This window comes from Malaclemys terrapin, chromosome 3 (assembly GCF_027887155.1).
Source record: "Malaclemys terrapin pileata isolate rMalTer1 chromosome 3, rMalTer1.hap1, whole genome shotgun sequence".
Taxonomy (NCBI): Eukaryota; Metazoa; Chordata; order Testudines; family Emydidae; genus Malaclemys; species Malaclemys terrapin.
In genome coordinates, this window is record NC_071507.1 from 204,681,624 (window position 1) to 204,707,068 (window position 25,445).

General features: G+C 55.1%; 1 protein-coding gene across 1 annotated transcript; it reads left to right on the forward strand.

The window, feature by feature from the left end:
* The first annotated feature begins 723 nt into the window (after positions 1-723).
* SLC35F6 (solute carrier family 35 member F6) lies at positions 724-24,852 on the forward strand. The gene is made up of 6 exons (XM_054021764.1): positions 724-895; positions 17,951-18,023; positions 18,571-18,742; positions 20,651-20,863; positions 21,106-21,216; positions 21,944-24,852. The coding sequence occupies exons 1-6, from the start codon at positions 819-821 to the stop codon at positions 22,423-22,425; spliced, it is 1,128 nt and encodes a 375-aa protein (XP_053877739.1). The 5' UTR covers positions 724-818; the 3' UTR covers positions 22,426-24,852.
* The last annotated feature ends 593 nt before the right edge of the window (positions 24,853-25,445 follow it).

Below are 25,445 nucleotides of genomic sequence, written 5' to 3' on the forward strand. Positions count from 1 at the left end.
AAACCATATAGACTGCACAACGTCACAGGGAGTATTTAACCACTGGAACAATCTCCCCCAGGGCATGGTGGAATCTCCATCATTGGCAACTTTTAGAATCAAGACGGGCTGTTCTTCTAAAAGATCGGCTGCTGTAGGGATTATTGGGGGGCAGGTCTCTGGTCTGTCTTACCCAGGGGGTCAGGCTACATGATCGCTGTGGTCTGGCCTGGGAAGCTATACCCCTTACTGGGCTCAGTATAGCCATGACTGGGTGAAATTGCCCTGTTGGGTCAACAAGCATCTGTCACCCCTTGCCAGGAAACCACCCGAAAACGCAGCCGGCCTTAGGTCCCCCCACCTTGTAGACGCCCGGCAAGGAGAGGCCTATTTCCTGGCTCTTGGCTCTGTCTCTCCTTGGCCCAGCCTTTCTTACCAACCCCCACCCCACCTCTGAGCCCAGGCAGGTCTGCCCCCCATGGGGCCTGGCTCCCCGGCTCGGGGCCCCCCAAGCCCTGCCTGCTGTCCTGCCCCCGGGAGAGCAGCCAGGAGGCGAGCCTGCCCCGGGGCGCCCCAGGACCCGTGGCTGGGCAGCCCCCGGCCCCAGCCCCGCTGCTCTGTGGGGCCAGGCGCGGCAGCCGGATCGGGGCCCTGGGGGCGGAGCGGGTTGCGGGCGGGTTCTCTCAGCTGACTGCGGTCATGTGACCCCCCTTCCTCCTCCTCCTCCTCCTCCTCCAGCCCGGGGCTCGCTCCTCCCTGCCCGAGAGCTGCGGCGGCGGGGCCCGGTGGGTGCAGAGCGAGCCCGGGGGAGCGAGCCCGGCCCGGCCCGGCCCCGCACCATGGCCTGGACCAAGTACCAGCTCTTCCTGGCCGGCCTCATGCTGCTCACCGGCTCCATCAACACCCTCTCGGCCAAGTGAGTCGCCGGGCGGGGGCGCTGCTGGCGGGGGGGGGGCTGCACCCGGGGAGCAACGCGGGGGGCGCTGCTGGCGGGGGGGCTGCACCTGTGTCCTGGGGAGCAACATGGGGGGGGGAGACTGATGGCGAGGAGGGCTGCACCCGGGTCCCGGGGAGCAACGCGGGGGGCTGCTGGCGGGGGGGCTGCACCCGGGTCCCGGGGAGCAACGCGGGGGGTGCTGCTGGCGGGGGGGCTGCACCCGGGTCCCGGGGAGCAACGCGGGGGGTGCTGCTGGCGGGGGGGCTGCACCCGGGTCCCGGGGAGCAACACGGGGGGGGGGGGGCTGATGGCGGGGAGAGCTGCACCCGGGTCCTGGGGAGCAACGCGGGGGGCGCTGCACCCGGGTCCCGGGGAACAACGCGGGGGGGCGCTGCTGGCGGAGGGGCTGCACCCGGGTCCCGGGGAGCAACGCGGGGTGCCAAGCGCTAGGGGGTGCTTCCTGTGGGCTGCCCCCACCCCCGATCTGTCTGATGGCTGGGGGTTGTGGTTAGGAGATGGGCTCTGATCTGGGCCCCCCCCCGGGGGAGCCTCCCCTCCAGCCCTCAGTAAGTGGGGGGGAGGCTGGGTGTCGAAGGGCCCCTATTTCTCTTGGGAACAGGGTTGGGGGAGCTGCGGTGGGATGGGCCCTTTTCCCCATGTTGAGGGGGGGTTGTGCCCCTGTAACTACCCCGGTGTGGTTAAAGCCCGGCTGCTGTGCGTGTGGACACAGCCCGTTCCGTGCCTCAGTTCTCCACCTGCTGCGTCGTGTCTGGCCGGTGCTTAGCCCACTGGCATGTGTGGTGCGTTCGGCTTCACAGCCAGACGGCTCTCGGGGGCCACGGTTCTGGCCTTGGAGAAAGGTGCCTGCTCCGCAGGGGCCCGTAGCCACGCCTTTGATGCGGAGATAATGCTCCAAAGGTCGGCCCAGAACAGCCCCCTGCCAGGCACAGCAAAGGGAGTTAACCGGTTGCTGAGTTCGAATCCTGACTGAGTTGGGGTTCTCCTTGCATAAGAAGGCTCAACGTCAGGGATCGCGCCCGGAAACAGAACAGTCCCTCCTCTGAGGGTGGCTAATGCCCCGTTCTGCAAGGGAAGCGGTAATACCCCTCGCTGGGCAGCGTTGCACCATTTGGGGAGGGGAGATTTCTTCTAGCCAGTTCTCTGCCTGCCCCCAAAATGCCAGGCCTCTGCCAATCCCATACGCGCTGAGATCTCCGAGCCCGGGCTGCACACCTGCACCTGTTTGGCTCCACAGCTACGACTTGCGCAGAAAGAGCCTCATCTGTCCAGGGGCTGGTCCCAGCTGTGGGGTTTGACTCATTCCCACCGTGGGGCTGTGTGTGAACTCGCTGTTAAGTCGATTCTGGTTTCTAGGCCTTGCAAAGGATGCGGTGCTGTATAGCCAAGGACGTGCTGTAGGTTAGAAATGGGGCTTCCTTCCCCTCTGCAGCCAGTGACAGAGCTGAGAGTGGGGATTCGACCACTTCCCTTCCTACAAAGCCTGCGTGGGGAGAGAGATAGGAAGCCGGCTCTGATCTCCCGGCTTCTTTTGCCCTCCTGCGAACAGGGGGGCGGAGCGCTAGCTCTGAGCGTGGTCTAGCCCCTCGTCGGTGCCCCGTCTTTGTTGCCTCCGAGCGCTTTGCCGCAATTCATGAAATATCAGGTGGGGAAACTGAGTCACGGGGAAATTAAAGCAACTTGCCCAAGGGGGCCCAGGAAGCGACTCCCCATCTCCTGAGTCCCTGCCTTGGCAAACGGCTCAACAGAAACCGCTGATTCGCTTTTTTTGTTTTTAATGCCTCTTGCGAAATGCAGAGCTGAGTCAGTGGGGTGGTCAGCTGGAATGGGTTGTTGGCGTGTCTGGTCATGTGGCAGGTGAGGTCAGGCTCTGCCCTGACTTGTGCAGAAATTCTGCTGACTTAGCGTGTGACGTACCGGGGCGCCTTCCGTCACACGCCCCCTGCCCGACTTCGGACTGTCTGGGGTGTGAGCTCTGCTCTCACTAGCTTTTCCTGCTGAGCTTTGAGGCTGAATTTTATGCGTTTCCAACACGTCGTTCCTGGTGCCCAAAGCATGGAGCAGATGCTACCTACGCTCATGGTGCAAGATGCAACCCATGCTCTCTGCTTCTCCCACAAAACATCTTTGCCTCTCCCGATTTCCCCACCCCGGTTAGAAGTGACCTCAAATCCAAGGGCAATTTAATTTTGCATGGTAGATTTTTAAATTCAGGCCAGTGGCACATGTGCCGGGTGGCTCAAGGCCGTTGCTGATCTGATAGGGGTTGTACTTGCACCGAAGCGCTTGGACTGATCAAGGCTGGGAGACTTATGCTGGCCTTTGTACGTGGCAGTAGCCCCCCCACCCTCCCGTATGTTGAGCAGGTTGGGAACCAGAATGACCACGCCAGGGGATGTGACACTTGAAACAAAAAAAAAAAAAACTTCTTTGGAGTCAGAACAAAAAAATGTATCCTGCACAATGGAAATTGGGAGCAGTGAAACCCGCTCTGGATCCGTTTCACTTTCACTTTCATCTAAAACCGGTTTGACTTTTCCCTGTTTGGGAAGCTTAGTTGAAATCCCCTTGTTTCTGTGCCGTACAGTGGATGCTGGTTAGTTGCAACCGCTCCGTTCCCAGCAAAGCGTTGTTAGCCGGAGGTTGCCAAGGAGTGAAAGGCCCCTGCCTGGGACAGCAGATTGGGGTGGCAAGGGGCCTGCCACCTGCACAGGAGTCGCTGTGGAGTGGGAGGGGAGGCCGGGGGGGGGGCTGCAGCCTTGATACTGGTGCTTTCCCCTGGGGACGGGTGCTGGGGAACGTGGGACTGCATGGTACCTCTCCTTGTTATCTCTGGGCTGTGCCCTGCCCTGGCACCCGGCTGTTTGAGCTTGGCATGTCCCAGAGTTTCCTTCCCTGGCTGCAGCCCTACAAACCTGCCTGCAGATGGGGCTTTCAGTGGGGAATGGGGGCCCGTGGCCTTGCACGGTACCTCTCCCTGCTCAAAAACGTGCTAATATCTGACTCCTGTTAAAGTCCGTGGGACGGGATCAGGTGCTAATAACAGAAAGCTGCCTTCATGGTGTCGGAGAAAAACTGAGTTCTCACTATTTTGTTTAGGTACAGCAAGTCAGAGGCTTTATTATTAACTCTCACATGTGCAGAGGAGAGAGCAAGCAGGTCTCTCTCTGGTAACTAATTACAGCAAGCATTTATACCTTTCATTACAGAAATAATGAGGGACAGCTGCATTTTGTTTATACATAGGCCATCTTGATATCTCATTTCCTTACTTGTTTTGACTCTTGCCTACATACAATTAGTTTCTATACCTTATCTACACAAGGTCTTCTACACCTTATCTATACTGAGGTCACAATGACTTCTTACACAGCTCTTTCTCACCCGTCTCACACAATCCTCACACAATCCTCACACAATCCTCGCTTCTACAAATCTCGCGTTATCAGGGTTATCAGGGTCACAGCTAGCTTGACTCTTGCTAACAAAGACTGTCTCTTGCTAACGAAGCCTGACTCTTGCTAACAACCATCATGCATTGCAGTTCCCTTCTGTCAGTTCTTTTCTCTGCTTCCACAACCCCCCCCTTTTGTACTTCTAGTACAACAAACATTCTCAAATCTCTATTTGCATCAAGTCCTGGACTTCAGATTCTAAATTAGATGCTTCAACCTTAGGGGTTTTGATTGGATGCAATGATAATGCATGATTAGCATGAACATGAAAGGTATTACTATTATTACGTCTTTTACAACAACAATAACATAATCCTAAACTAACTAATAACAATACAAGCAATAACATTCCCATAGCAATACTATAATGGGGTTGTTGTACAGCCTTTGTCATAAAGCACAATACATCATATTTAGTACATAAGGTAGCTACTCTATAAGCAGTGTGAAAGGCATACTTTTCTACTTGATATACATTTTGAAGCATGTGAATTTGCCCTTGTACTTCAGAGATTTTCTGAATCTCAGGTAACAATGAAAGCAAATTTTGAAATCTATCAGATAGTAAACTAGTCCAATTAAAGGATATCTGGAACCTAAGGGCTACTTGAAAAACTCTATCTGCAGGCCAGTAAATGATATGATTGCCTGCAGTGGTAATGAGATTAAAATGTATGTCTTGTGATATGGTGTCATTAACATACACACAGCTATCATTAGCTTGGAAGAGTAAGTGTCCTGTCAGGGTAGTTCCTTGTCCCCTACCCTCCCAGCAAACGTAGTCATAGACAGTGACAACTTCTCCTGGCTTCAGTTTACGGATACACTGAAGCTGTGGGGGTTCTAATGGCCAGAATGTCCACAGGTTACCTAACCCCATCCAAATGTTAGGTGTAATCCTAGGAGCACTAACTAAAAATCGATTGGGCATACCAGGTGGTCTAATTTCCCAGATGTCTCGATGAATTACCCAATCCCATATGCATCCTCCCCATGGACCCGGCAGGATACGGTATGTGGGAGCCCACACCCCCTGTACCGGTCCATATGCTTGGAAGGAGCACTGAGAACGTCCACACTTCCACCCAGAAAGTTTCCAAGTATGTCTCCATGGTCACAGGTCAGATGGCACTCCTGACGTGTCTGTAAGGGCAGTGGGCCAAGCCTGGTGCTCTAGATCATTCCGAATGGCCATTAGCTGGTCATTCAAGAAATCCTGAATCTCTGAGCATGCTAGATCCCACTGCAATGCCTTCCCAGCCTCAGTGATATTCAATACCATCTCTGTCAGTAACTTCTGGGTCATAGAACTAAGGGCGGAGATAACATGTAACTCACCAACTCCAGCCTGTACCTGGGTTAGTTGTGCTCCAGAAACAAGGCCTATGGCCTTCTCTAGTTGGCCCAATTTCTCATCATTGGAATGTGTAGTACTGTTTGTATCTGGATAAGTTACAGTGGTGGTGGCAAGGGTCAAGGGACTAGTGGTAGGTGTAGTCTTTGTGGTGGCAAGGCGTTTTTGATATTTATCATCTGAAAGCCAATTAGGGAGGGCAGTGCATCCTGAAGGTACCTGTCCATAAGCACAAAGCCCTGATCCTGGAAAGAATCCACCCCACCACTGGACCCCACATTCCCAGGAACGTTCCCCACAGTTCCCTCCTTGCCAATAAACAATACTTCGTTTCTTCCACCAGGGCCAGTTCTTAATGTCTTTTGTAGTTAGAAAGTTCTGGACTTTGGTGGTTTCAGCAGAGCGAGTGTTTCTTCTTTTCTTCTTCAAAAGCAGTTGTGATTCACCATAATACCGGGGAGAGGTTACTAGCACTTCACCCTGTACTGGTGTGATTCCTGTAAAAGAATTCAAAGGCACAGTAGACCTGTCAGTGGACAAGGGAGAGGTTACTAGCACTTCACCTTGTCCTCTTTCCCTGCTGTCCAGGAGGCACAGCAGAGTTAGCAGGAGAAATAGGCTGATCAGCAGCTGGAGAATCCTCTCCAGGCGGAGGGGTCTTTTTGCAGTGCGAAGCATGGGTCCAGGTGGGCAGTCCTTGGCACTTCACAGCAGTGTTAGTGGTTAACAGGACTTGGAAAGGGCCTTTCCAGCGTGGAGCCAAGGCAGTCTTTCGCTGATGGACCTTTATGTAGACCCAGTCTCCTGGTTCCAGCGAGTGGCAGGGCTGCACAGGATCCTTGGGTAGTGCTTCTTTCACCTGTGTATAGAAAGACTTAACACATTTCATTAGTGCCTGACAATACTTAAGCATTGTCATCCATTAAATGAATGTCCATCTGAGCTAGGGTCAGTGGGGGCGCAGTTGGTAGTCTCATCGGGCGCCCTGTCAGAATCTCATGAGGGCTGAGTCCAGTCTTTCGATTGGGAGTGGCCCTCATACTCATTAGTGCCAGAGGAAGGGCATCTGGCCACTTCAAGTTTGTTTCAGCACAAATCTTGGCCAGTTTATTTTTCAGAATTCCATTCTGGCGTTCCACTGTCCCAGCAGACTGCGGATGGTGGGGACAGTGAAGGTTGTGTTGAGTCTGCAAAGCTGCACATAACTCCTTTACAATCTGTCCAGTAAAATGAGTTCCACGGTCACTGTTGATACTCACAGGGATGCCAAATCGTGGTACAAAATCTTTAAGCAGAAGTTTCACAACAGTCCTGGCATCTGCTTTCCTGCAGGGAAAAGCTTCAACCCAATTTGAAAATACATCCACCAAAACCAATACATATTCATAGCCACAACATTTAGACAGTTGAATAAAATCAATCTGAATATTTACAAAAGGTCCCCAAGGGGGAGGGTGAGCTGCCTGCCTAACTTTAACAGCTTTACCAATGTTATGCTGCTGACAAATCACACATTGTTGACAGTAGTGATGTGCAATGACTGGGAACCCGAACGCACACCAATCTCGGTTAACTGCAGCAACCATCCCCCCTTTGCTCACGTGAGCCATTCCGTGGTATACACGAGCAAGATAGGGCATTAGCATCTTCGGTGCAACCAGGCGACCAGCTGGGGCACGCCAAAGATGATCAGGGTGTAGAATACAGCCATTAGCACTCCATAAACGTTTCTCAGCTGCCGGTGCTGCTTCCTGGATCTTGGCCAGATCCTCAAGGGAGGCTAGTGGAGGCTGTTCAATCAAAGCACAAGTATATTCAGCCTGAGGTGCAGAAAGGGCCGCTGCTTTGGCTGCAGAGTCTGCCAAAGCATTTCCACGGGTAACTTCATCATGAGGGGTCTGGTGAGCTGTACATTTCACGACAGCTATAGCTTTGGGCAATAAAAGGGCATCTAAAAGAGCAGAGACATACAGACTGTTCTTAATAGGAGAACCAGTGGATGTAAGAAAACCTCTATACTTCCAGAGCAACCCATAATCATGTACCACTCCAAAAGCATAACGAGAGTCTGTATAGATTGTAACTGCTTGATCCTGAGCGAGAATGCAGGCTCGAGTTAAAGCTACAAGTTCGGCCACTTGAGCAGAAAACACAGAAGGAAGGAAAGCACTTTCAATAACAGCATGTGCAGAACACACAGCATAACCAGCAACCAATTTGCCCTTAGAATCTCGCGAGCACGAACCACGAACCATCTACAAAGTAAATAAGATCAGGATTTTGCAAAGGCACATCTAGTAAATCATCTCTTGGACGAGAGAGAACCGATGTCACAGACACACAGTCATGTGGGTCTCCATCTTCGGGCCCAGGCAACAAGGAGGCAGGATTTAGAACAGGGCAACGAGCCAAAGTAATATGGGATGAAGACAACAAGACAAGCTCATATTTTGTAAGACGAGAAGTGGATAGATGCTGTGTCTTAGATTTTAACAAGAGAGCAGCCACAGCATGAGGGACAGCAACAATCAAAGGAGATCCTAAGACAATAGATTCAGATACCTGAACAGCAAGAGCTGCTGCAGCTACAGCACGCAGGCAAGGGAGAAATCCAGCTGCCACAGCATCTAGGGCAGTACTGTAATAAGCAATGGGACGGTGTTCGTCTCCGTGCTTTTGCGTTAATACAGCCAAAGCAAACCCATTACGCTCATGACAGAAAAGAGTGAATGGTTTAGCATAATCAGGAAGTCCCAGGGCTGGTGCACTGGACAGACTTTGCTTGATAGCAACAAAAGCTTGTTCAGCCTCTGGAGACCAAGGAAGAGGCTCAGTGGTACCTGACTTAGTCAGATCCTGTAAGGGTTTAATCATTGTTGCATAGCCTAAAATCCATTGTCTACAGTACCCAGTCATGCCAAGAAAAGTACGCATTTGAGAAATAGTTCCAGGCCTCTTAAAGGAACCTGGAGTGCATGTGCCACACTTCTAGTAAGATAACGGGTACTTTCCTCAGAGGGATTAGAATCAGGGGAGCTACTGGCAGGCTCAGAATCACCTCTTTGTGGTGAAGAGGAGGCTTCTCTCCCAGGGGAAGAGAGAACAATGTGTGCAGCTGATACATGCAGTGGTGAAACTGGCACTGCCGGGTGAGATTCGTTAGCAGACCCAGGCTGTGCAGGGGGAGGAGGCAGCACGGGCTGCTGCTGCTGCTGAATGTTACTGAAGAAATCTAAAATATCCTCAGCAGTTTCCTCCTCACTGTCAGATCTAACTAATTGGGGATAAAGGGGAGCAGAAGGAATTGCTTGAACGGGATTAGGATACACAGGAGCAGAAGGAATCGCTCTAGGGGGTAGACAGCTGGATGCCTTGCATTTAAGCTGTAAATGTTGCACTTGAGCTTTTAACTTTTCCTGGGAGTCTTTTAGACTCCGCACTCGAGACTCGTGGAGTCTCTTTGTTGCTTCCTCCCACCAACAGACAAATTGCTCCCACTGTGTATCAGAGGCTTTTGGTGAAGCCAGAGTTTCTTTAAGGTATTTAAGTTTGTCTAAATCAAAGGTACCTTCTAGTGGACATTGTTTAGATGGATTTGCACGCGTGTAAAGATTCCAATTATCTAAATACCTGCAGGTTTTCGGGCCATAATGTACGTACATGAAATAAGCTGGGGTACCCTTAGGGGGTGAGAGGGAAGACTTAGACTGTCCCCCACCCATTTTCCAATCACACACTCAAAGGGGGAAGGATGCCCTGTCCGCGCTAGCGGCTCATAAACTAAGGATCTCTCCCTACAGGGTATTCACACAGGAGTGACTAACGAGGATAGCCATGACCCCCTACACCTCCCTTCAGCAAAGAGCGTCAGCTAATCTCAGAGAGAAAGCGCCGCTTACTCTGTTGCATCCAGTGAGATGGTCAGACTGTCAGTGGCTCACACGGAGAGGAAAAGGGGAGGGAAGATGGGTGCACACACTCCTAGACCCAGGTAGCCTCCTCGCCGGACGATGCCAGGCCGAGTTAACTTACATGGGTCGGATCTCCTAAAAGATCCTCTAGTTACCGGGCTTGCGTTAGAGTAGTTCTGGTCACGAGCCAAAAGACTTCGCAGAGTACTCTGGGCGTCTTCCGGTAACACTCAATTCACACTGTGTACACACACACACACACAGACTACACACATGCACACATACCAAGGCCTTATACCAGGTACTACTCCTAAGTACCTCCAGGTACTATTCCCAAGTACCTTGATGCATCACTTGAGGCGGTAAAAACCCCTCTTGAGGCAGTAACAACTCCTCAATACAGGTGCAAACCCTATGCACCTAGCATATGCTTACAGGGGGCGGCAAACAATTCCCCTATTACGCCGCTCAGCATCTGACCTTGCTGCACAGTCAATAAGTTCGGATGGCGTGAGTCCAACAGGGGCAGACGGCCCCACGGACAGTCCTCCTCCGACACCCCAATAGAGATTTCAAAAGGTCTCTTACCTCTATTGTGGCGCCATGGGGTTCAAAGGGGAACGATCCGTAGCAGCTGCCGTTGCCTCAGTGGGCGTTGCCATCCCGGACGAGCCCCCAAATTGTCGGAGAAAAACTGAGTTCTCACTATTTTGTTTAGGTACAGCAAGTCAGAGGCTTTATTATTAACTCTCACATGTGCAGAGGAGAGAGCAAGCAGGTCTCTCTCTGGTAACTAATTACAGCAAGCATTTATACCTTTCATTACAGAAATAATGAGGGACAGCTGCATTTTGTTTATACATAGGCCATCTTGATATCTCATTTCCTTACTTGTTTTGACTCTTGCCTACATACAATTAGTTTCTATACCTTATCTACACAAGGTCTTCTACACCTTATCTATACTGAGGTCACAATGACTTCTTACACAGCTCTTTCTCACCCGTCTCACACAATCCTCACACAATCCTCACACAATCCTCGCTTCTACAAATCTCGCGTTATCAGGGTTATCAGGGTCACAGCTAGCTTGACTCTTGCTAACAAAGACTGTCTCTTGCTAACGAAGCCTGACTCTTGCTAACAACCATCATGCATTGCAGTTCCCTTCTGTCAGTTCTTTTCTCTGCTTCCACAATGGGCATTGCCGGTGCGACACTGGCAGACCAGGTCCCCACTCATGCCAAAGCCCCAGGCCTCACTGAACACTGACAAATGCATAACTGGAGGCCAGGTTGATTTACTTGTCTAAACACCAAACACAATCACTTTGAGCTAATAAACTTCCTGAAAACTAGTGGGATGTCACCTGCCTTCATAGGCACCGACTTCCTCTCTACCCGGGCGGGGGAGGGGGGGTTGCTCAATTTTGCCCTCCACCCCAGGCCCCGCCACCTCCCCACACACCACAGAACAGCTGATCGCAGCAGGTGCTGTGCGGGAGGTGGGGAGCTTGGCTGCTGGTGGGTGTTAAGCACCCGCTAATTTTTGTGTGTGTGTGTGTGTGTGTGTGTAACACTGACAGACCCAGGATGTCGGCAGGCGGGAACCTTTGGAGCTAAATGCATGAGTCTCTACTGCATGAGCTAAAAACGATGTGGCTCTTAGCTAGGGCTGTAGAACAGACTCATTAATCTCTCTCTCTAAGTGGTCTCAGTGCCACTAGATGGGTCAGAACCCCACCCCCAGCAGGTGTGTGGGTTACAGGTGCTCCAGCCCTGGAGGACCCATGGAGTCAGTGCCTATGCTGGTGTTGTTTTCACTTCTCTGTCTCCCGTTATAATGGAGCAGTGAACGTTTCCACAGCGTGTACCCCTGTCTACACTGGCAATTGAATGACAACTTTTGTCTTTCAGAGGTGTTAAACCCCCCCCCCCCCCCGAAAGACAAAAGTTTTGCCGCCACAAGTGCCAGTGTGAACAGCGCGTGGTCGGCAGGATAGTCGACCAACGGTGGCTACACTGCACGACTTTTAGCGGCTTGGACACAGCCATGTCGCTAAAAGCTGTGTAGTGTGGACAGCGCCTTAACCTCTCAAAGGAGAGAGAAGCCTTGAGAATGCAAATGAAGAATTTTAATGGGAAATGTAACTTTCAAAGCAAGTGGCCATTGTGTGTAATGATCGGAGATAAGACTCTAAATCAGGGGTCCCCAACGCGGTTTCTGCAGGCGCCATGGCGCCCGCCCAGGCATCCGTGTGTGCCCACCTACTGGCCGCCGGACAAGCAGCCGCCGAAATGCCGCCAAGAAGCGGCAACGCCAAGAAGTGCTACCGCCGAAATGCCACCGATTTTCGGCGGCATTTTGGCAGCGACGCCTCTTGACGTTGCCGCTTCACGGTGGCATTTCGGCAGCTGCCTGTCCAGCGGCCACAGTCCTCGGCGGCTAATCGTCCGGTGCCTGCCCCACAGAAAAGGTTGGGGACCGCTGTTCTAGATGCATTTCTCACTGTCCTTCCTCAGAGCCCACCTGTGGGTATTGGCCCTGGTAACTTGTTTTCTGGGAGAAGATGATAGAAGCGACAAAGAGTCCTGTGGCACCTTATAGACTAACAGACGTATTGGAGCATAAGCTTTCGTGGGTGAATATGAATGCATCTGACGAAGCGGGTTTTCAACCACGAAAGCTTATGCTCCAATACGTCTGTTAGTCTATAAGGTGCCACAGGACTCTCTGTCGCTTTTTACAAATCCAGACTAACACGGCTACCCCTCTGAAGATAGAAGTGTGGATTCAGGGAAAGATCCTTGTCTCTAGGCCGTTTGGATTCTAACGGAGCAGAATAACTGCACGAAACGAGGGAGATCCCCAGAGTTATTCTGGGTAGCTCTGAGAGGCTTTTGGGAAACGGGCAGATGGCTACAACTCCACCACCCTTTGGGATGATAGACTCTGACTCACCTGTGCACATATTGTACCTGCTTTAACCCCTCAGTAACTCACTTTTTCTTTGCTAATAAACCATTAGTTAGTTAACACTGGTAGCCAGTTCTCGAGTAGTCTTTGGTGTAAGATCTGTGGTACCAAATGATGGGGGGTAAGTGACTGGTCTCTTCGGACTGGGAGCAACCTGCTGTGGTGCGCTTATTGGTGTAAGCGACCATTGATCACGAAGGCCAGTATGTCTGGGTGACTTGTGGCACCTTAGAGACTAACAATTTTTTGCGGATACAGACTAACACGGCTGTTACTCTGAAATATGTCTGGGTGGCGAGATAGACACGCCCCTCGGCCTCTCCAGTCTGTGACTCCATGGTAAGACTGGTCTAGTGACCCAGGAGTTCAGATTTCCCCAAGCCAGTAACTAATGTGATTATAGACCACCCCACCCATTTGGGGTGTCTGCCCTGTTTTCCGACAGTCTGCCGGAGGTGGGCACTCACGGTCGCGAGCCGCTCCAGACTAGTAACCAGCATCCACTGCACGAGACTGCATGTGTTTTCCACGGAAACGTTTTGAGCAGCTCTGCCCCTGGGAAGGGTGAAAACGTGTGTGGCGAATCATGGGCTCTTGAAGATGGGGAGGCTGGAAGCAGGGTACAGAGTGTTTGCCCTGCCACTGTTTACCACCCTTGTTTTGTGGATAAAAGGGCCTTGGCTTCTCCGGCTGCTAACTCAGCTCTTCTCAGCAGCTCAGCGATCTAAGAACAAAGCCCTGGAAACATCCCCTTTCCCCACATATCAAACATCCCTTCCCCAGTTAGGCAATCCGTCAAGCAATGGATCCCTGAACCTCCCTGCCTCTGTGTAATGACCTGGGTGTCGACCTTGTGAAATCCTCAGCTAAGCTAGCCGGGTTTATCTTGCCTCTCTGATGTGTGGGTGTCTTGGGGGTAGAGGGTGGGTGTTAGGCGCACATGGGAACTAATTAAACTGCTGGCAAGACAGATCCTTCCCTAGACCGGTCACCCACCTCTCCTGGTCTCCATAGTCTAGGAACAGACTGGGAGTCCCGCAGAGGCAGGCCCTAAAGCACATCAGATCACAGGATAGAAAGTTAGTTGCTGAGACCTTGGGTCTGAATTGCAGCCACCTCTGGGGTGGAGGTGGTTGTGCCAGTGTTGGAGGGGCAAGGGAGACCATCGGCTTGAAGCAACCTCCTCCACGGAGCAGGTAGAGCCTAGAACATAAGACCGGCTCGGCCCTGCGTCTTTCCAAGGCAGAGAAGTTGCAGGATTCTGATCTGTCGCATGGGGAGTGGCTGAAATCCAGAGCTGGTGCCTAGATCCCAGAGCTGTTCCCTCTCTCGTTTGGCGTAACTGGATGCTGGGCCAGCAGTTCCCGCTGAGCAGCGCACCTGCTGGCAAGGGAGGCTGCAGCTACGCGTGGACGTGGCATAGAATGAATGTGATGGGGGAAGGAAGCTAATCACGGGCCCTTGTCTCTCCCTGCCCGGCATCTGGGTAACATGGGTGTGACCGCATGGGGCAGGGGGAATCGGGCCCAGGATCAGCCTCGCATCCCGGGGCAAAGGCAGTGCCGTTTCATAGGGGAAGAACGCTCTCCCCTTCCTGTCCCCTGCCCGCAGCTGATGCAAACCTCCTGGGCAGCTGATGGTGCGGTTCTGCAAGCTGCCCTTGGACAAACAGGGCTGGGTTGGGGCTGGCCCCAGGGCTTGGACACTGGGGCAGAGGAGTAGCCCCTCGAGCTCGCTAGCCTGTCTCTGCTGGATGCAGAAACCTGCCTCCAGATGGGTTAATGTTGGGGGGAAGGGGTGGGGACGTGGCACAGCTGGCTACCCCCTTCACCTCCCAAAGGGCAACCCTGCCATTCCTGCTACCACATCTCCGCGTGCACAGGATCACCTGTCTGCAAAGGGAGTGCTGCTCCCTGATTCGAGGGATCCCCCGGCTCTCACTAGTCATCTCTCTTTCCCGCAACCACAACCGATCTAGTGAAGATTAATGCCGGGCTGACACCTGATTCCCAGGGGCCGAGGCTCCCTTACTCTGTCTGTTACATAGAGGTGTCCAGTTCGCCTCACTGTCACTCCTGGCCAGGGAGGGGCTGGAATCGGTGCCAGGAAACCTAAAGCTTTGTGCTAACCACTGGGCTTGCAGGCAAGTCTGTGCAGCAACTGGTCAAGTGACAGCACTTGTGTCTGCAGGCCCCTTTGAAAGCAACCTTTTCCTTCCTGGGAAATATCTGCTGTTGGGGTGGTCTCCAAAGAGCGCTTTACCTTGGCTGCATGTCAGGAGTTTTGTAAACTGTAACACTGGCTGGGAACTCTTTGACAAATCCCTTTTTGGCCAAAAAAATGCTAATTTGTCAAAGCAGAACGGGTTCGCAAGATGGGGCCGGTTTGGACGACTCTCCCAACTTGGGGGAAAAGTTGCAGAAAAGTTTGGGAATTGTTCCTTTCGACCGCAGCAAGTTTCCCAGTTCAAAGTGACTTTGTTTCAGAACGTAAGCTCGCTAGGCTGAAAAGAAAAAAGAGAGCCGATCAAAATGAAACACTTGGCTTGACCCAAACAAAAATCTTTTGACGATTCGTTCGGCCACAGATGATTTTTTGTCAAGATTTTTGTTGCGGTTCCAGTTCGGGATGGTAAAAAAAATTTTTAAACTCTTGAAAAATCTTCCCGGTCCGGGGAAAGCGTTCCCCGCTGAGTGTGAACTGCAGAGAAGTCTGCCCCCTAAGGCAATGGCTACAAATCAGCAGCCCCTCTGCCAGCCGGCCCCAAGTGAGGGCTGGAGTGGGCGGCCCAGCTGCGGTCAGTCTCAAAAGCACCAACAGCAGGGTAGGAGCTTGGGGCACTGTGCTGCCCACTGCCGGATGGTGGCCCTGGTATTGGGTGTCGCGGCTGTGGGAGATTTGAACCTGTGACTGTTTGAGCATCGAGCAGAATGTGCTGTGGCTCACCTCCGCGGCTAGAGCTCTGACAGCGTCTCAAAGCAAGGCTCTTCCCTTTGTTCCCCTGCCGGACTGAGCACGCTGCTGCTCTTAACCACTTCCCCAAATCTGCAGGCCCGGGCAGCGTGCCCAATGGCTCCCATCAAAGCGAGCTCGGCGCGTCGCTGGCCCAGACTAACTAGAACAGCTCCAGCCTAGTGATGCCGCCTGAACAAGTTGGACTTATTCTCTAGGAACAGAAATCTGGGCAGCCGAGGTGGCTGGAGTGAGACAAACGCAGTCCCGTTCTGTTCTGATTCATTGTCCGTCTAGTCCCAGGGACGTACTAGGCTAGATAAAGCAGCAGTATGTGTCCAATAGGCCAGGCCCTGTGTATTCTGCGGCAAACTCCTCAGTTGCAAAATCTATCCTTTGCTCCAGAATTGCAAGTGGCTGGTATTTATGGCTGTCAAGTAAGCCTTCCAAATGCAAACAGATGCAGTGTAGTCTTGCTGGGGTGGCAGCCAGGCTGAAACACCCCCTAAGGGAGGGGTGGATTGCCCCCTTCAGCTTGACGTGTTAACTCTGAAACCTAATGATGGCAGTGCCGCTTAGATTGCCAACTGTTTCACTGCTGATCGCTTAAAAGCCATCCAGCTGATGGGGTTTATCCTACACTCTCAAACCACTAAAAGCCCCAGCTGTTCCCTCCAAAAACCTCTAGCCTTCCCCCTTGCAATCTCATCTTCAGCAATGTGAGTTTTATGCTGTCAGTGCATGAACACGTAACACACGGAGAACTTGGGTGCAGCTTAAAACACATAATGTCAAAACACCTAGTGCAAAGGATACGGCACAGATTGGATTAATCCCTTTAAATTCAGTCCAGAAAACCCCTCCTAAAGCTGCTAGAGAACTTGCAGTGTGCTGACACCAGACTGCCGGGTGCTGAGCGTGGGGCCTTGATGGTAGGCCACGACGTTGCATTTGCAGGGAGCTGGACTTGACCCAAAACACTCTCCACCTCTCAGTTCTATGGTTCAGGCTGCCCAGGGTTGAGGCCAGGTTGGGTGACAGGAAGACGGCGCTTTCCCCGTCCCGGATATACCGTGAGCTGTCTGGGGTATTGAATAAAGCTCATTCGTTTATGAAATGCTGAGAGACAATCCGTGACCTCAAGCGCTTTTCTAAAGGGCAGTGGGTTGGGGGTAACCCAAGCACTTGTCCAAACCTTTACAAATCTGAGAAAAGGGGTGGCGGGGGGGAGAATTCCTCCTGTCTTTCAACCAGCCCTAGGTAATCATGAATAGACAGTGGGCCCGTACAAGGCTAAGACACTATCGCTGCAGAGATCAGCAGTGCTCTCCTTAGCTCCTGTCATCCACAGATCTCCAGATCGATAACCTCCTCTCCCAGCATCCTGGGAGGCAAATATTCCCCATCAGGCCATGAAACAGCAAATAACGGCTCGGGATGACGGAGCAAGCTGGAACCCAGGAGTCCTGGGCCCCAGGCCCCTGCTCTAATATCTGGACCATGCTCCCGAGGTGATGCAGCTGTGCAGACAGCTGTTGGTTTTTAAAACGCAGCACTCCCTTGGCGCAGTTTGCTCTGCACCTGCCCGGTAGGGAAGTGTCCTCGGCTGAGCCGTGTTCCTCGGTAAATACCAGAGATCCCTCCGCTTCTGTCTGCAATACTTAGAGACTCCTTTTCCTCGCGGGCTGCGGAAGAACCTCATCCCGTTACAGCCGCGCACCGGTTTCCCCCGCAGGCTAAAGGAATGGGGCCTGCCCATCTGCTCTGAAAAGTGACCCTTCGCTCTGGGGGATGCATGAGCTGAGCAGAATCCAGCTAGCGCTGCACAGGGCTGATGGGAGTGAGTCTGGCTAGGCCCGGAGCGGATCTGGTCGGTTAGAAAGGGTTGTCTCCCGATTATAGCTGCATGCAAGAGCCTCCGGCCTCGTCCTTCCCGCTGTTAACCCTCAGAAGGCTGGTGTTTTCCAGCCCGCCAGCCAAAGCAGGACTTAGCACAGATGGAGGAACATTCGGGAGGGGCGCAGCTGAGGCCTGGGCCAGACCCCCACAGGGGACAGGGAGGGAGCACCCCTAGCTCCACTGCCGGCCCCATGCCCGAGATCCCGGCTGCCGGCCTCGGCCCCTCTACTTCTAGCTATAGCCTCAGCCCTCTTGCCCCTGTCTGTGTCCCCCCGCTCCTGGCCCTGGCTTGGGGGGTGCGGACGGGGCAAGGGGGAGGCGTGAGGTAAAATATTTGGGGACCCTGGCTTAGCGGTAGCTGGGGTCACTCTAGCACGTCCCCGGTTCGTTGAAGAAAGGGGGAGAGCTGGGTTTCACTCTCTGCAGGTTTCCTATTCCAACAGTAACCCCCGCTCTGTCTCGTTTCCAGATGGGCTGACAACTTCACCGCGGGGGGCTGCGGCGGGAGTGCAGAGCACAGCTTCCAGCATCCCTTCCTCCAGGTACGGCCAGCGGGGCCGTGGGTTTCGCCAGGGGGACAGAATCGGGGGGCGCACGCACACTCCCCTCATGGCGGATCTCTCCTCCCAGCCCCCCTTGCGGGGAGGGGAGATGAACCCAACTGTGCGGAGCCCCAGGCCAGCATGTTGACCATGCTTCCTCTCTGGCCCACCCTGATGGCAGTGCCTTTCAGGAGCAGAGGGGGTTATTCTGGGGAAGAGGGGTGTCGTCCTCCCCCCACCTCCCCATCTCTCCATCCCTTCCTGGATCAGCAGGTTTGCGCAGCAGATCATATAATATTTTAAGCTCTGGCCTGTCCCGCCATCCAGCGGCTCCGGGATCCACTGGCCCAGCTGGAGAGGAGGCTACGGTTTGGGACCGAGGGGCACTGCTGGAGCTGTGGGGCGGCAGAGCTTCCTGGGTCTGCCTCGCTCCAGGGAACAGTCACTGGGTGAGGAGCTGTGGTTGCCCCCAAAGATCCCAGCGCCCAGTCTCTGCCGAGCCGCCTCCCCAAGCGCTGTCGTTAGAGCGGCTGTGTCCATGTTTCAGGCCGTGGGAATGTTCCTGGGCGAATTCTCCTGCCTGGCTGCCTTCTACATCCTGCTCTGCAGGGACCGGCAGAGAGCAGAGCCCAGTCTGGCCCCCGCGCAGCCCTTCAACCCGCTGCTTTTCCTGCCCCCGGCGCTGTGTGACATGACTGGGACCAGCATCATGTATGTGGGTAAGTGCTGGGGGCTCCGACACGGCTCCGGGCCTGGGGGGCGAAAGGGGGCACCTGATACACAAGGGGCAAGTGGAGTTGTCTTTAAAACTGTGAATCGTCACGACTCTTTGCAGGTGGTCGTTCCTGGGGGGGTTAACCCGCCCATAGTTTGTTTTTTAAAAAGGCAAAGAAAACCCCAGCTTTGAACACGGATTAAAAGTGTCATTTTTCATTTGGAAACTGCCCCCTGTTACGGAGCCAACCAAACAAAATTGGCAAGGGGGGAGGGGAGGGGAAAACCCCTGATTTTCCCCCCCCCCCACACACACACATTGCTCATCTGTTTTGCAAAGACAACAAACCAACAGGCCACCGAGCAATGTATGTTCCCTTGTCAGCTCTCCAGAGATTACGCCTTCTCTCGGAGGGAGGCCTGCTTCCTGTAGGGGGTGCCCTCTCCTAGGGGGGCAGAAACTGAAGTTATCTTAAGTACTTATCTGGCCCTGTTACTGTAGTGTCTGAGCACCTCACACTCCGGAATGCAGCTTTCCTTGCGACCCCTCTGTGAGGCAGAGCTATTAGCTCTAGTGTACAGAGGGGAAACTGAGGCACAGAAGGGCAGCAACTTGCCCACAGTCGCACAGGGAATCTGGCGGAGCTAGGATTTGAACCCTGGCCTCCTGATTCCCAGGGTAGCCTCCTAACTTTGTCACAGTCCTTCCTTTAAGCTAGCCATTCCCCGAATCGTCTGCTTTGACCACTTCCTTCCTCCAGCCAGTCAAGGGGAGGACGGAAGCCCTCTGTCCGCAAATGGCTAAGAAGCTCTGATGATCCGATGTCCTTTATGTAAATAATCAGTTTTAATAACCCCCCCCCTAGAAACTCAGGGCCTGATTTCCCCAGTGCCAGGCACCTTGGCCATCCTCATTCACCCCCGTGCAGAGTGGGTGGGAAATGCCGTGAGTTGCGCTCGCTTTGCCCAGCTGTAAGTAACACAAGGGGCAAGATGGGGGGGGGGGGGAATGGGCTTTAAAACCAGGGGCACGAATCTCTTTCTGACTACTTCTGGACCGAGTGGCGTGAGGAGATTTTTGGCCGGGGGCGCTGACCCAGAGCCGCGAGAGAAGGCTCTGCAAGGGGTTCTCGCTCAGCTGGCGCGGCCACGTTCAAATCAGGAAATAAAACCATCCACCACAAAACGCAAGCTGTCCTACCCACAAGCAGAGGGGGTGGGGCCCTTTCCACAAGGTCTCAGCACAGAGCTCACAGCTCCAATTAAAGTCACCCGCAAAAACTCCCTGGCTGGGAGCGGCGTGGAGCCGGCGACCCCCTCCCGCATGATGGATGAAGCAGTTAATTGTGAGCACATCAAAGGAAACGGAGACTGATTAAATCCTATGTAATGGCCGGTTATTGTGTTCTCCGGCCGCGTTCTCCCGCAGGCTGGAGCCATTCGAGGGAGGGGGAGCGTGGGAAGCTTTGAACGCAGACTGGGAAGGAAGCTGTGGCTGAAATATTCTGCCTGGGCCCAATCGCTCCCTCCATGCCTCCCAGATTTAAAACACCTCAATGTGCTGCATTTTGGGGGGGGCTAGAACCAGGGCCCCCGGCTGTGATAAACCAGAGCTCTAGTGTTTGAGTTGGAGGAGACGCTCTGCAAGCTAGACTGGTATAAAGGCTTTTATCCTCTGGGTTTCCAGCCATGAGAGGGCGACATAGTCCCCCACCCACAAGCTGCTCTGCAGGGGTACGAGTCCCTTGCTTAATGAGCTCCTAAAATGGCCGGGTCTGGAGACAGCTGGCAGGACAGGAATAGCAGGGGGGCTGGGGTGCATCTGGGGGGGGAGGAATGGACTAGCTGGGGGGTCAGGACTGAGGCGCGTCGGGTCCGGCAGCTCCACTCACAAGCACGTTCTTCCGCCGTAGCCCTGAACATGACCAGCGCCTCCAGCTTCCAGATGCTGCGCGGGGCAGTGATCATCTTCACCGGGCTGCTCTCGGTGGCCTTCCTGGGCCGCAAGCTGGTGCCAAGCCAGTGGCTGGGGATCCTGGTCACCATGGCCGGGCTGGTGGTGGTCGGGCTGGCGGACATGCTCGGCACCCGTGACGAGACACACAAGCTGAGCGAGGTCATCACAGGTACGGGGGGGAGTCCCGGAGCAAGCTGGGGCGAGGGGGAGGGGAACGTCCTGGGAGAGCCACGAAGGAATCTGAGAGGGGGCCGTCGCTGGGGATAGATTTTCCGAGTGGGACTGGCTGCGGGGATGCGGGTCCTGAATGCAATAGATTCCTGCTTCAGTTACGCCGCCCGGAGGGTGAGGGGTCTGGGACAGGGCTGTGTCTGGAGACCCCCACGTTCTCTCTTCCCCGTCCCCCTCCAGGTGATCTGCTCATCATCATGGCCCAGGTGATCGTCGCCATTCAGATGGTGCTGGAGGAGAAGTTCATCTACAAACACGACGTGCATCCGCTGCGGGCCGTCGGCACGGAGGGTAGGTGGCAGCTGGGGCTGGGTGGGGGGAACCCCATACCGGGTGCTAGGAGGAGGAGGGGGAAGCGGCTCTGATGCCCTGTGGGCAGCTCTGGGCTACTGACTCCGAGCAAGGAGCCCTCTTGCCGCTCCCGCTGGGAGACGCAGCGGGCGGCGTCCTGCAGCCCAGTCTCCGAGGCTGGCGCTAGGTTGCGGGGGGCTGAAGCTTTTATGGGGGGCACCTGAAGTGTCCCTGTCCACTGAAGACATGGGGTCCGGGATCTGCGCCCAGGCAGCAAGAGCAAACTGGCAGCTGGCGGGAGGGGAGCAAGGGTCTCCACCACTCCAGTCCAAGTGAATGGGGCTGGGGGTGCTTGGAAGAGCTGGCGTTTAGCCAGGCTGCTTTCCGTGTGTCTGAAACGGTGGCGCGGGTGGATACTGCAGCAAGGGGGCGGAATATAGCGCGGCTCTAGGAGAGGCCTCCTGAAACCTCCGTGCTTCATTTCCCGTCCCTGCGGCTCACTTGTGCCTGGCAGGAGGGGCGACTAGATCCTGCGTGACCCTGAAAAACTGCAGCTTTCTCCTGAAATCCATCCCCCAGCAAAACCCGGCTCCAGCGTTCAGGGGCCCCGGATGGGTTCCCGGGGAAGGAAATGCCACGTGTTAAGGGGGGGATTTCTGGGGAATGAGCCCCAACCAGCAGCGCCTGGCTTTTCTGCACCGCCACCCCCTGCCTTGCTCCCTCCCAGGTTTCTTCGGCTTCGTCATCCTGTCCCTGCTTCTGATCCCCATGTACTACATCCCGGCGGGCAACTTTGGCGGCAACCCGCGGCAGGTGCTGGAGGACACGCTGGATGCCTTCTGCCAGATCGGCCGCCAGCCCCTCATTGCCCTGGCCCTGGCGGGCAACATCAGCAGCATCGCCTTCTTCAACTTCGCCGGCATCAGCGTCACCAAGGAGATCAGCGCCACCACCCGCATGGTGCTGGACAGCCTGCGCACCGTGGTCATCTGGGCCGTCAGCCTGGCTGTGGGCTGGGAGACCTTCCACGGCCTGGAGATCCTGGGGTTTCTCATCCTCCTGACTGGCGCCGCCCTCTACAACGGCCTGCACCAGCCCCTGCTCGCCAGACTGCCCTGGCGCCGGCCCCCGGCGGGTGCCCTGGGCTCTGAGGCCGAGAGGGAGAATCTGCTGGGAGGGGAGAGGGCACCCATCAACGGGGACAGCTGAGGAGCCGGACTCCATTGGGTATGGACGCCAGATCCCAGCACCCCTTCATCCCCTGGCACGGGCTGGGACACCGGAGCCTGCCTCTCTGTACTCTGTTGGCTCTCCTGGGCCTCAGGCGTTCTGGGCATGGCTCCTCGGGGCTCGATCCAGCTCCTCCGGGATGGGAAGTGGGATTCGGAGAGTGAAGGTCACTAGAGGTGCTCCCCTTCCCTATTAAAATGCCTCTGCCCATCCCCTGAGGAGGCCCTGCCATGCCACCGGCGCACCTGGGTTATCCACCCTTTTCTCCCAGGAGGTTGCAGTGACATCCTGTTCTGTGGGTCCCCCCTTCTCCCCTGACCCCTGCCGCCTGCCTGGCTGCACGACCCAGGGCTGTGCCAGGATGGGTTTATGGACCAGCACCGGCGAATGCACATCAGACCGATGCTGGGAGCTGCTGCCTCTGAAGGAGACACCTGGGCTCAGAGCCAGGCATGCACTTGTTGGTGACCTTCATCGGGGGGCATCTTTACCTTCTCCCCTGCCCCCCAAGGAGGAGGACTTGCTCTACCCACCTAGTTCCTGCTCCACCTGCAGTGTCTAACGGTGTAACTGGAGGAAACCGTTCTGCCAGGCTGGTGGGACAGGCCCACGACCCCTCTTCTGCCCCGCTTGCAGATGGAGCCCGGCGGAGCATTGGTTACGGCCGTAAACCCTGGAAGCTCTTTGCCTTGGCCGTCTCCTTACACAGAGCTGAAGCCGTCTGCAGGGTGGCGCCCTGTTTGCTGCACCCAGGGTGGCATGGGGGGATTTTAATGCTGCCCGTTGCCTCCACCGGCCCCTGGGTGCTGGGCTACTGGGGGCCCGTAGAGCATAGGTGGAGGGCAGAGGCGTGCTGTGCCATGTGCAGTAAAGTGTGCAATTCCACACGTGCGTGCAAGGCATGACCTTGTGCAAACAGCGTTTGCAAGGTCACACAGGGCGCAGGGGGCCATTTTGTTCTACAAAATGGCATCCTCCCTGCGGGGGCTGGGTGGAATTGGCCGTAGGGCTGGAGCACGCAGCGTGTACATAGGCAGCAGGCCTCAGGGGGCTGGTTCACTCCCTGCTCCCTCTGTTGATGGGACGCTCCGTGGGTTGTCACGCCAGGCAGGGAGCAATCGAAACTGCTGGACTCACACCAGCCAGGGCGGTCGCTGCCTTACTCACCCTGCAGCGGGGGAGATACAGGCCTGGCTTGGGGGGAGCGCATGCTGCCAGGGGTTGGGGAGAAGCCTGGGCCTTGTCTCCTTCTTACTGGAATCGATCACCCCCCTGCTGGGGCTTCCTCAGCCTGCTGCAGTCAGGGTTGTTCTCTGTCCCTAGCTGTGGCTGGGCCTGCTAGCCAGCTTCCCCCTCCTCCCATGCAGACCTGAGCCTTTACAAAGGCTCCCCAGTCCCTCAGAGTGCTTGAACTGGCCCCGGGCCTCGCCATGAGGCACCTCCCCATGCCCGTCCTGATTGCTTTCCCTGCCCCTTCCCATGCAGGAGGGAGGTAGTCCCCTTTCAGAGCCACCGTGCCTGTATTCCCCCTTCGGTGAGGATGCCCACTCTCAGCCCCCAGGCTGCTACCGCTCTGGGATGGAGACCCCTCTCCCTCCCTTCTGACCAGGGTTCCCTGGGTTGTGCCCAGCACAGGCAGGCTGCCCGGGCAGGCCTGCTTGCTTTCCCCTCCGAGCCAGTTCCCAGTGACTGCCGTAGGTCTGGCAACCCCACAGCACTTCCTCCACTGGGCTGTTTTATGGTTCAAGTAAAGGCACCGCAGAGAAACCATTACAAGACCCTGCATGCACAGCTTACCCCACCCCTCACATGGGCTCTGGGTCCTTCACCCCCACACTCCAGGGGTTTCGGTGTGGTGTCTAGCTCGTCACAGCTTCAGCTCACACCAAGCACCCCGTCTTACGGGGCCTGGTCCTCCCACCCCTTTCTTGAGGATTGGGGCCCGCTGTGGACCAGAGGTCCTATCTGGGCTGGCTCAGGAGAAAAGCCCTGTGTACCTTTAAAACCAGGCTATTTATCCAGAAATCCTTTCTTTGGCCCCGGGAGAAGGGAGTTCGAACTTGTCTTGCGTTTCTCCCCGGGGGCTGGCTTCAAAGGGCTGATAACTGGAGGAAATCGGGTAGCATCCCCCTTCCAGCTGCACAATTGCATGTTTAACACAATGGGCCCCGTGGCATTAACGTTTAACTCACTTCAGTAACGTGAATCTGACTTCCCCAAGGCTTGTCCAGGATACCGCAGAACGGGGTCAGGCTGTAGGGAGCTGAACGGGTGGTGAGCCTGGGTTCTCTCTCTTCGCTCTCCTCTGCATTTCTCCCCAGCTCGCTAATTCCCTCCTTCCCATGCACCCTCCCAACCTCCAATAAAATTCCAAACTTTTCTCCCTTACACAATGGAGTAAAAGCAGCCCCGTCTCTCTCCCTCTATCCACTGGCATGTGCCCTCTCTGCCCACCTGCTTTCCTGTTCTGTTTGCAGGGCTCAGGCCAAGTGTGCACCACCTGGCTTCTGCCACCAGGCCATGAGCTGATCTGCCCGGTTGTAGTGCATGCAGGGTGGGATCCTCCATCCCCAGGCCCCAGTCAGCTCTGGTAGCTGATTTCCTTCCAGGTAGCCAGCTGCGTGCAATCCCCTACGGACACTCTCCACCCCCCGCATGGCAGACACTGGGACTGAGAGGGCCGTGCCTGTATTTGGGGCTGCTATGATGGATGTCACATCCCCCAAACCTTCCAGCTTCATGGACATGCGCACTTCCAGCGCATCGCCGGAGCGAGGAGGGGGGCAAGTGACTTGGGACAAGAGGGGAAGAGAAGCTGCATGCAGGGCCTGCTGGGCTCCTATGATGTGGAACTGCAGCCCGGAGAAACTAGCCGATGCTGAGGCAAAGCACCGTCTGGCTGGGTTGGCAGAGATGCCCCCTGTTAGCCTGCAGAGGTGCCATGCCCTGTGTGCCTTGGCTGGACAGGGCACTGGTGCTGCGGCCCCATGCCACCACCT